Here is a 12,048-nt window from a genome sequence, read left to right as displayed (position 1 = left end):
TTGAGCAAGCGTATTTTCAACCTTGGCATTTGAATTATTTACTCCATGCCCAAGGACCTAAGGTACCACCATCTGGGTTGAATAGTCTCCTGTTTAAGCCTTTATGGAAACTATGGTGTGACCTGATGAATATTTAGTGTCAACATCTTAACAGTAGTGTCTTACTCCCTATTATAAGAAACGCAGACTTTCTTTAGGGTTGGATAGTGAGGCGTTTGTGAGATCTTGCTAGAACATCGGTTACGTGAAGATGAAAGAATGATGACTTTTGCCAGTCTCCAACAACATTTATCCTTTGATCGTACGGATCAGTATGCTTACATGCAATTATTTTGCTATCTTAAGAGTTTGGACTAACTGTGGTTATTTTTGCGATTGGGCAATAAACTCCAAGAATTTTTGAAGGATGATGCTTTTTGAGTAATGTGTCAGTGTCATGGTTTCACAAGGCATTGTGCAGCTTATTACTCTCTAAGGATTATAGATCTTTGGTAGAGTGGAGGAATGCAGATATGGCTCTGCAAACTGACTTGTTGCATGCTAATACTATAATTACCAAGATACCTAGAGCAGTACAGGGTGCTGAACTGTAAGGTCAATTTCAAGTACTTCACAGAGTTTACTTTTCACAAGTACAGGCCCATAAGACTGGATTTTCTGTAACCCCAATATACCAAGGAGCAGATAATACTTTTATTCACACCCTTTGTCAGTGAAGTGAGATCAGTGAGTTTTGGCCAGCTATTTTTCAGTACTTGGAGCAGTTAATGGGACAGGACAGACTTGGAGTATTGTGTTCAGTTTTGGAGGCCGTATCTTGCTAAATATGTAAAAAGACTGGAAGTGGTGCAAAGAAAAGCTACAAAAATGGTATGGGATTTGTGTTGCAAACCGTACGAGGAGAGACTTGCTGACCTGAACATATATACCTTGGAGGAAAGGAGAAACAGGGGTGACATGATACAGACGTTCAAATATTTGTAAGGTATTAATCCGCAAATAAACCTTTTTCGGAGACAGGAAGGCGGTAGAACTAGAGGACATGAATTGAGGTTGAAGGGGGGCAGACTCAGGACTAATGTCAGGAAGTATTTTTTCACGGAGAGGGTGATGGATATGTGGAATGCCCTCCCGCGGGAGGTAGTAGAGATGAAAATGGTAATGGAATTCAAACATGCATGGAATAAACACAAAGCAATCCTGTTTAGAAGAAATGGTTCAGCAGAATCTTAGCGGAGATTGGGTGGCGGCGCCGGTAATTGGGAAACAAAATGGGAGCTGGGCGAGACTTCTACGGCCTATGCCCTGATCGTGACTAAATAGATAGGGATGGGCTGGAGTGTAAATTTTAAGGGGCTTTGACGCTAGCTTCAGAACTTAGTACAAGAACAGTGCTGGGCAGACTTCTACGGTCTATACCCTGAGAAAGGCAAGGACAAATCAAACTCGGGTATACAAATAAAGTATCACATACCATGTAAATGAGTTTCTTGTTGGGCAGACTGGATGGACCGTACAGGTCTTTATCTGCCGTCATTTACTATGTTTACTATGTTACCACAACAGTAACACTTATTGGAATTTTATGGGGGAATTTTACTGGGGTTCAGGGAAGGGACCTTAATTTTTTTTTTAAGTAAACCATTCATAATGGAGGGAAAATGCATTCTTAACCTTTGGTTAATGGATATTTCATCCTCCTTTTCCTTCTAGAGGAACAAACTTCATGAGTTGATGCTGTGGGGATTTAGAAATGCCAGATATACTCCTAAAAGGCAAAAGACCTTTTTGGAGATATGGGGTAGTTATCTTCAAACTCAGAGAACAGGAAATATGGTACTGAATGTTGATAGGGAAAAGTTAGGTAGTTCTTAGGTACACCTTACTAGAATACGGCTCTCATTGAGGTAGAGAAGAGGATTGGGGGGTGGGAGGGTGTATCATATATGCAAGTTGATGAGAGGGGGGGTTATAACAGTCCAGACCTCATTGACGTCTCTCAGCTCTGTTAAATGGTGGTTGGGTAATAGTGTTGTACTCGCATTGGGGAGGTATTGGTCGGGGTGGCACCTGGATTTGTTTATGGGGTTAAAAATCTGTGTTCTCGTTGTTGTTAGTGTTTATATTCCTAATAAAGAGAATTTACATAAATTTATTCTAGACAAAGGACTGGCAGGCCTAAATTTATGAACATAGGTTTTTATTTTTATTTCAAATATTTTATTAGAAAATTTTAAGATGAATTTTCAGCGAAAAAAGTTATGCTCCTAAGCTTGGCTGAAAATAGGACACAAATGTAGGAAGTGCATTCAGGAGCTCAGCATTTTCCAAATATCAGGCCCTAAATCCTTTCCATACTATATTGAATTTAAATTTGAACTGAATAAGCTGATAATTTTAAAGCATCAGTCCACATTGGTTGATCAGTTTTAACAGCTTGCTGAAACTCCAGTTATCTCAAGGTTTATTATATAAAGTTATAATTTAAATTATTTTCAGGAAGCCATAGTGATAGATGCCTTAAGACTGTTACTTAGAGGGAAGAGAGGAGGGTAGAAATGGGAAGAAAAACAGACAGGATTTTGAGTGTTTCAATTGTTAACCCATTTGTAAAATTTCAGGATTGAGGCAAATAATTTAGGGGCCCTTTTACAAAGGTTCGCTAAAAAGTGGCCTGCACTACTGTTAGTGGGTGATTTTCCTGCATGCACAGGCCACCTCTTAGCTCGTCTGCCAAAAAGCCAGCTTTCTATTTTCGGCAATAATGGCCAGGTGCTAAGTCCAAAATTAGCACCTGGCCATTTACCACATGAGCCCTTACCACCTCCTATTTACTTGGCCATAAGGTCTCACACGCTCACCCCATGGTAATCGGGTAGCGTGCGGCAATGTGGCCGTGTTGCTGATTACTGCTGGGAATGCCCCCTGCGGTAGAAAATTATTTTCTACTGTGGGAAACTGTGTGCGCCAACTTTGGAACTACCGTCAGGCTCCCGCGCTAACCCGGCAGTAGGACCGATTTGACGCGTGCTTCCCGAGCAGTAGCCTTACCACATCTTTGTAAAAGGGCCCCTTAGACTGTAGAAAAATAAGAGCAAATGTGCAATAGGAGATAATCTTTCAAAAGTTCTCAAGATTCAAATGTAAGGAATAAGAAATCAATGAAGATGTTTAAACATATTCTTGTATAGATTTGCTCATTTATGTGGCAAGTTTGATGAATAAAAATAATACAGTTAAAAAAGACTGTTCATTTTCAAAATGTGGAGAACTTTGTACTTAATTTAAATGCCATGTCTTCTCTTTATTTGTTGTAGTTTAAGCGCTATGTTAGTAAGCTTCGTGGCAAGAGCACGGTGTATAAAAAAAAGCGCCAGGAAATAGCAGAACTCCGAGCAGAGCATGGTGTTCTGCAGAGAACAGATGAGATTTTAAAACAGCGTCATGAGGTGGTGCAAGAGCAAATGGTAATTCAACCGTCTACCTCTTCTATACTCCAGGTTCTAACACATGATCTTTTGCTGTTTAGCCACCTAAACTCCCTGTTCTAATTAGTCAAAGCGGCATCTAGGGATTCTGCAGAGGTACAGACCAGGACTCTTTCCACTTCAGGCTGCCTTCAAGTACCGGATCTTTACTCTTTACTATAAATAGCTTGTTTACAGATGATTACATGCTCTCTTTCTGTTCCAGCCTTAATTTACTTGAGATATCTTTCCATACTTTAATGTTACTGCTCAAAGTATTTAGAGAACTGCAGAATACTGACTGCTGATGCATGCGCACAGATGTACTTCAGAACATTATGAGCACAAAGATTTTTACTAGGAACTGTATTGCCTAGCAACTCCTGAAGTGAGCCAGACAAAGATATCACTTTAAAATTGAAAACTAGCCAAACATAACTTAAAATGTGGTCTTCCAGTAGAAGACTTTCTCATGCTAATCAAGGGCAACTGACATCACCTCCAATTCTGTGACATGATATTAAAATTAAAGATTTGCTTATGAGTTTTGGGGATTTTCTTTTTAATGATTGGTATATTTTTCTAGTGAAATATATTTATGTTAATCCCCATTTGCGTAGTGGTGGTCAAATCGTGTAATGTGAGGTTTATTTCTTTTAAAAAGTACAAAATTTATCTTAAATCATTTTGATAATGCAGAAGTCTTACTTTGCTGAAGTATAAGCATGTGCTATGAAATTTGGTGTACTAATTAGAAAGGTTACTTTTCAAAGCCATTTCTACTTTACCATCAGATGTAAATTTTTTTCAGAACTGCCTGTTCCTTGAGCCCATACGCCAGGCCCCCTCCCTGCCCATCTTCAAATCCTTGCTCAAAGCCCACCTCTTCAATGTCACCTTCGGCACCTAACCACTACACCTCTATTCAGGAAATCTTGACTGCCCCAACTTGACATTTCGTCCTTTAGATTGTAAGCTCCTTCGAGCAGGGACTGTCCTTCTTTGTTAAACTGTACAGCGCTGCGTAACCCTAGTAGCGCTCTAGAAATGTTAAGTAGTAGTAGTTTTACATGCAAGTAACAGTACATATGTAATGCTGTTTAGCTTGTATTTTTATCCACTGTAAGAAGCGTCATTGCTTGTGGTAAAGTTGGGTTAGGTTTGGAACTGTATACATACGTTTGAATGTTCAAAATTGTACACACATGTTTTCTTGGGCAAACTTATTTGCATAAGATAGGTGTAAATGCATGCGGGTACTTTTTCTGGGATGATTTTAAAAGCAAAAGTACTTTTGTTTTGAAAATCTGTTAAAGTATGCAGAGTGAAATGCAGGTAGTTAGAAAATTATCTTCTATGGACTAGATTCTGTATATCTCGCCAAAATGAAATTCACCCAAGCGCATTCTATAAAGACTAACTTTTCATGTGGTATTTAGAATACGCCGAGTGCTGCTCCACGAGACTAAATTTAGTAAATTTTGTAAAACTTGATGTAAATGCCAATGCCTAAATTAGGCGTGAACCGGGTGTATTCTGTAACAATGCGCATAGATTTTAGAAATGCCCATAACCTGCCCATGACCATGCCCACTTTGACTACACAACTTAGAATTTACACACACCACGTTACAGAATACGCTTAGTTCTGTGCGTAAATTCTATTAAAATGCCAATTAGTGCTGTTAGCTTATGCGCATTGCTGTGGAATATGCTTCGATTTCTGTGAGGAAATCTTGGCGCAATATATAGAATCCCGGGGTATATTCTTAAGTATTCCCTTTGTTATTCCATGTATCCAAATTGTCTGTGTCACAAGTATTTGAGTGGTGTTTTTCACCCTGGGCAGAGTGACTTATAAAAATTGAAATGTATGCATGTAAATTATACAGAGGTCCCTGGTTTGTGGGGTCATCTGATAGTAGCCTAGTTGCATTCTGAAATTTTGAAGTAGGACAATGCAAACAGATGTTAAAAAAATATGTATATAAAAAGGAACATAACTAATCCAAAATATTCTTCTATATACAAATTACCAGTCTAGATTTCAGCAATAGTTTTTAAGATAAAAATATTATTTAAAAAATTTATAGCTTGCCTAAACTTAACCGGATATTCAATGCCGGGGCATTTCCAGTGACCGGTACTGAATATCTAGTTTATTTTTGGCTGGATTAAATTTAATTGGCCAAGCCGATATTCTGCGCTGGCCTGTTAAGTTCAAACCAGCCAAAGATATACCAGCTGTTCACGCAGCTACATTTGGACGCTTAACTGATTGAATATTCCCAGATAGTGGTTATGTTGTGTCATATAACTAGCTAGTCACTATCAGCTGACTGGGGGTATTCAATGGGAGATAGACGGCGATCTCCCACTGAATATTGCCGGATAGCCGGCTAAGTGCCAGGTGCTGGCTAGTTAAATGGTTTTGAATATAGGGGGGGGTGGGCTTTCCTTAGTAGAACTGTGCAATCCTTAGCACTGCCATTTGCTGAGATAATCTAATCACAATGATACAGACACAAAAAGAGTTCTGGTTTCATGCAGTTTTTAAATTGAAGCACATTGTCACACAGTTGGAAATGCCCAGAGAGTGCATTCCACTTTAGGGGGCCAGCAACTGTAAAAGCCTCAGCATAATGTATATTTTTCAACACCAGCACTGACAGTTGCTTTGCATGCCTTGATTTTAACAAACAACCGTGGTCATATGACAGATTTAAACTGTTGACACCTGGAATATCTTCTATTGAGAACTTTCAGATTTTTGTGTTCTAGAAAGGAGTTCCAAATTCAAGAATCTGCTAGTTCCCCTCCCCTCCAAACTTCTGTTTTTGAAGAAACAGGACCTTGCAGTCCTTGAGCCATGTGCGGATGCTCAAGATCTCATGCCAGAAGCAGTGAGTCAGGGTTTTTTTTCTTGTTTACAAGTGCTTGTGGTTGGGGGTGCTGCCCCGGAGGGGTTAGGGAAGAGGAGATTCTAAACACCTCTGAGGAGAGGTGAGATGCTGGAACTGGCAGAGGAAGTCGTTGAGCTGCCCATTGGGGGTGGGGCACAAAGGTGAAGATTTGCTAGAAAGGTAGAAAATCAAATCCTTGACTCGTTACCTAAGGTATTAGATCCCCTTGGGCTAGCCCTGCCCATAAGATCATTGCTAAGGGTTACTGGTGCCATTTTGAACTTGGTGCTAGCATGAGCAGAAGTGACAAGGAATCGCACCTGCCCAGGACCACCAGGATTCTAAAAGGTGGGCCCCAGTGGGGCTCTTGGGAGGGGAGGACCTCAAGAGGGAGAGGTGGTTCTTTTCTTAAGAAGGCTTCCTAGGAATATCAAGCCATCGGTTAACATACGTCCACTTACAAATTTTCCGGGTTATGCGCCTGTTTCCAGAAATGTGTGCATAAATGCACATTTCTCCCCAGCCACATCCCCAGGATTCTTCTACTCAATTTAGTTAGTTACATGTGCAATTGCTCTATGTGTGTAACTACCTGCATATCAGATTTGCAATTTTATAAATACCTATTTCCACACATAAAGCACTGCTTTATACTCTGATATGGATTGAACTCCCTGTGGTATATATTGAGATGTCAACAAACACACTATGACAGAGGTGATTCATTCACTTTACATCTTTCTTTCCCAGTAAGGTTTCCTTCTTCAATCATGTTTTGTTCACCCGTTGTCTGAGATCAGTCACCATACATATCTTTCAGTATTCTTCCATTTTTCTGCCAGGTTCTTCCCTATACTAATACCAAGAATGGCAGCAGCCTTCTATGGCCAAGAATACATGCTGTGGCTCCATTTGTAGTTAAAACTAGTGCTGCTGTTTGGTTAGCCAGCAAGCTTAGATGTAGAACTTGAATTGGCTGCAGTGCTGAAGCCTAAGCTAGGCATTGAACCATAGAGAAACAGCACAGACTATTTAACCCTTGCACCAGAAAACTGGTCTTACTGATAACTTTTAAATGCTAGTACTTCTGCAAGCACTTAGAGATGACATACATGCTTGGCATCCTAAGTCTTTGTGCTTTCAAGTGATACTAAGCATATAGGCATAACACCACTTAAACATCAATCATATTTTCCAGATCATTTGATTAGGCCATACGCCACATTATCTACCTTTTTGTACAAAAGCAAGATTTGATGTATTTTTATTTTTTGATAAAAATGTTTAGTGATTAAATTTTTTTTTGTATTCTGTAAAATATAGCAGCATACTCCTGAACTGACATTTCTTAAACACACAGAATCATAAAAGATAACAGCAGGTATGAGGTCCATTGAAGTCTCCAACCCCTTGTTGATCTCCACCTTGTATCCTGAGCCTTGATTGTTCTCAAGACTTGCAATCAATTTTTGAATCTATTTCTTCTATCCAAAGCAAGCAATTGAGCAGAAGAGAGGCATTTCTGGATACAGTGACACACAGGAGGAACTCGAAAGGATATCTGCCCTTAAGAGTGAGCTGGACGAAATGAAGGTCCGAACGTTAGACAACATGTCTGACATGGTGAGTCTGTACCTTAACTAATATTTTTATGTATAGCTTTTGTTTACCTCAACCTGAGTCTATTTTTGAAAGAAAAGCTAGAAAAAGTACAGTATTCCTCTTTGTGTTATACTAGAATCTTCAGATTGATATGACATAACTAATAACTTGTTTGCTTATAGATTTGTTCCGACTCCTACCTATATCGTTCATTAATAAAGTGATAATAAAATATGAAAACAGCTTCCTTAGAATTCCAGCAAATGGTTTTTGAATGGTTACATAAAACATTAATCTCAGGAAGCTGTCCATCACATTTAAAAGAAATTAATCTTACACCTCCTAGAAAAGATTCTAAAGAAGCACAACATAACTGTTTTGCCACTAGATTTGTTTTGACATATTACACCTTTTTCTCAATCAGAGTTTCGACCTCAGTATTATACAGAGACGGTACGGTAGTAGCTTCTTTATTAGATAAGACCAAATCAATTATTATTGAAGGGGAAAAAAGTACTGATTCTGCAATTTGGTCAATCATAACATTTTTCTTCAACTTTTAGATAGTTTAGGCATAACAGGAAAGGAGGCTGATTGGTTTTGGGATTTTCTACAGAGAACTTATAAGGTTAGAATGCATAATACTTTTTCCAGAGTGCTGGAATATCCTGTGTTGTACCTCAGGGCTCTCCGCTGTCTCTGATATCATTTAATACTTTTCTCCATCCAGTTTTTTTTTAAAGAATATCATATTTGTCTTCTGTAGCAAGCATTTCTGTTAGATAATATTGCAGATTTGGGCTGTCTAGATTTTGTATTGGGCTATTACTAAAGAAATTGCAAACAGTACAGAACACAGCGATATGTCTAATTTTCTGTTTGCCAAAAGGTGACAGAATTACTCCTCTGCTCAGACTACACTGGCTTCCAATAGAGGCAAGGATTATTTTTAAGTTTTGAGTATATATTTAAAATCCTATGTGGAGATGCTCCATATACTATGGGGCCCTTTTACTAAGCCACAGTAGGCACTAGCATGTGTCCACCATGCGCCAAAAAGCACTGCCGTGGGATGTGCTGAGGTGTCCTACTGCAGTGCACCAATTGCTGCGCGCCAATTCCACGCTAAAAAATACGTGCCTAGCGTTAATCGGCTAGCATGGGTACACTGCCACGTACTGCCTGATTAGCTCGGGAGCCCTTAGTGCCTAGTAAACAGGTAGCGATAAGTGCTCACACACTAATGGCCACATGCTAATTCGGAAATTAGCATGTGGCCATTATGGGGTAAAAAGAAAAATATGGCCATTTTACCTTCGTACTAAAAGTGTCCTCAGTTCATGGGAAACCCATACGCGGCTTAGTAAAAGGGCCCATATATGTACTCATTTCAATTTTTTTTTTAAAGCAAAGCAACTTTATTCACTATATGAGAGATCTTCATTTAATGTTCCCAATCCTAGAGGGGAAAAAAACATGGAAAGTTTTTAATTCTACTTTTGCTTATCCAGCTGCAAAAAAACTGGAAGATTTTGCCATTTCATTTTACATCTTTAACTAACTATGGATAATTTAGATGATCCTTGAAAACATATTTATTTCAAATATATGTGTTGACTAACTAAAATATTGGCCGGGTTCATAGATATCAAATCAGTTCTTATATACCACTGATATCCCATTTCTGGGGTTCAGTGCAGTTTACAATCTAGGTGAGACAAAAGCAGACAGTGTTAGTGTGAGGTATGAGAAAATTAGATATCATTGATGTAATGTATGAGATCAAAAATATTATAAGAAAGGATAGTGGGTGGTACTAGGAGGAAGAAGTCTTTGGGAAGAAAGAGGTTTTTAGCCTCTTCTTGAAGCTAAGGTAGTTGTTTTCTGTTCTGATGGCAATAGGTAGAGTGTTCCATATTTTAATTCCAAGTACGGGGAATAGAGAGCTGTAAATTTTCTGATATTTTGATCTTTCAATTTTGATACGATGTAATTTAATGTTGTTGTAATTCTGCATGATTGTTCCATATTTTTCTTTATGTAAACTGCAGTGAACCACGTTTGTGAGGCATTTGCAGTATATAAATACCTAATGTAATATGTATAATTGTTTAAAATTTTCCAACTGGTAGCATGAAAATGCCGATGTGTGTACTCATCCTCGCATATTTTATAGAATGCATGTATGATCTGCCCAAATTTATACGAGCAATGCCTACATGAGGAACATGTGTATACAATCATGCAGTTTTATAAAAGGCCCTTTCTGCATTTAAAACAGGTTTTACACACAGAAAAGCCTATATAAACTTACGCCTGATAAGGACATATATTTTGTTTTAACGGAAGAACTGTTCCCATAACAGGTAAAGAAAATGCACACAATGCTAGCAGAGAGAAAGTCTGCATTAGCTCCAGTTCTCAAAGAGCTGAGGATCCTGCGACAGAAGTGCCAGGTTAGTAAATAGATTTATAGTCCTTTGGTTTAAGGAATTGTTTTGTAAGTTTCCCCCCCCCCCCCCCCCCCCCCCCCAGAATGATGGATAGGCCTTTTGTAAATCAGGGCGTAAGTCAGTATTTCTCAAACTTTTAGACCATACTACCTTTCTTTCTTTGTAATATTTTGCCATCTTCCCCCCACCCCCAAACACACAATTCTCATAAAAGACAAAATTAGCTTTTAAAAAAATTGCTACATAAACTAAAACTTATTACAACCCTCTTACATGATTTTTCTTTATACATTGGTGGGGGGGGGGAGCCTGCTCCCTGTTTTGAGAACCATTGCTCTGAGTGACTATGAGATGGGCCAACTAGACATAAGAAATATATTTTGTCCATTGGCAGAATGACAGGCCTAAGAATCAAAGTGGTTTTCTCTGTCCTAAGATATTCAAAGTGATACCCGTTATATAATAAGTCTCACACTACTTAACCTCATAGAGCTTTCATGTTTGCTGGTGGCTTTCATCTGGGTGATCTGGTATGGTAGCCAAGGAATTTGCAGCCAATTTAGCAATTTCATTAGCTGAACACTCCTGTTGCACTGAAGCGTTTAATGGTATTTGGCATCATAAATTCAAGAAGTATAAAAAAGATACCCTTATAATTTTTACTAGGGCTGCATTTGGATTAAAATGTTATCACGATTAATTGCATGATTTAAAGGTATGTTTATTTTTTACCACTTCAGCTCCTTGTGACTCTGGAAAAGTCACTTAACCCTCCATTGCTCCAGAGTCACAAGGAGCTGCAGTGGTGGGGGGAAGGGGGGGAATAAATAAATAACATACGTTTCATCGCAATTACAAATTTTAATCAAAATGCAACCCTAAAAAATGTAAAGAATAAAAAGTAATGAAAAGATAAACACAAACTATAAATTGAAAATTAAAGAATCTAAAACCAACATGCAGAATAGCTGTAAACAGCCTTAATTTTCAGAGTCTACTTCAGAAAAGCAAACCTACTTTTTACATACAGTAGAACACTTTTCCTATAGTGCAGATGTATTTCAATGCAGTTAAGATTTTCAAACAAGGGTATGAGTTTATGCACTATTTTCTTTGCACAAACATTTATCTCTTGAATAAACAGTTACAACTCATATATATATGAGTACAATAATTAATAGGTTTTTTTTTTGTTACATTTGTACCCCGCGCTTTCCCACTCATGGCAGGCTCAATGCGGCTTACATATTATATACAGGTACTTATTTGTACCTGGGGCAATGGAGGGTTAAGTGACTTGCCCAGAGTCACAAGGAGCTGCCTGTGCCTGAAGTGGGAATTGAACTCATTTCCTCAGTTCCTCAGGACCAGAGTCCACCACCCTAACCACTAGGCCACTCCTCCACTCGCATGGAAAAAAGAGACAGGATATCTGACAGGCAGTGGTGTTCCTTGTTTGGCTGCCACCCAAGGTGGATTGGCTTTGCACACACACCCCCACCCCCCTCCGGTGCATTACTCTTACTTCCTGGGGTGCTGAGAGCAGCTGCATGACTGTTGGCTCCACCGGTTTCCTGCTCCCTCAGCCTTGGAACAGAAAGTAACATCAGAGGGAGCAGGGAA

General features: G+C 38.9%; 1 protein-coding gene across 1 annotated transcript in view; it reads left to right on the top strand.

The window, feature by feature from the left end:
- The window catches only part of IFT81 (intraflagellar transport 81), a 133,859-nt gene that overhangs the window by 90,579 nt on the left and 31,232 nt on the right, over window positions 1-12,048 (top strand). Inside the window, exons 12-14 of the mRNA XM_030218881.1 lie at window positions 3,318-3,467; window positions 7,865-7,993; window positions 10,339-10,428. Coding sequence (XP_030074741.1) covers window positions 3,318-3,467; window positions 7,865-7,993; window positions 10,339-10,428 — 369 coding nt within the window. The remainder of the gene's footprint in view (window positions 1-3,317; window positions 3,468-7,864; window positions 7,994-10,338; window positions 10,429-12,048) is intronic.

Source organism: Microcaecilia unicolor, chromosome 11 (genome assembly GCF_901765095.1).
Source record: "Microcaecilia unicolor chromosome 11, aMicUni1.1, whole genome shotgun sequence".
NCBI classification, from domain to species: Eukaryota; Metazoa; Chordata; class Amphibia; order Gymnophiona; family Siphonopidae; genus Microcaecilia; species Microcaecilia unicolor.
The sequence above is the reverse complement of the archived record's forward strand: the minus strand, read 5'-3'. Positions and strand labels throughout refer to the sequence as shown.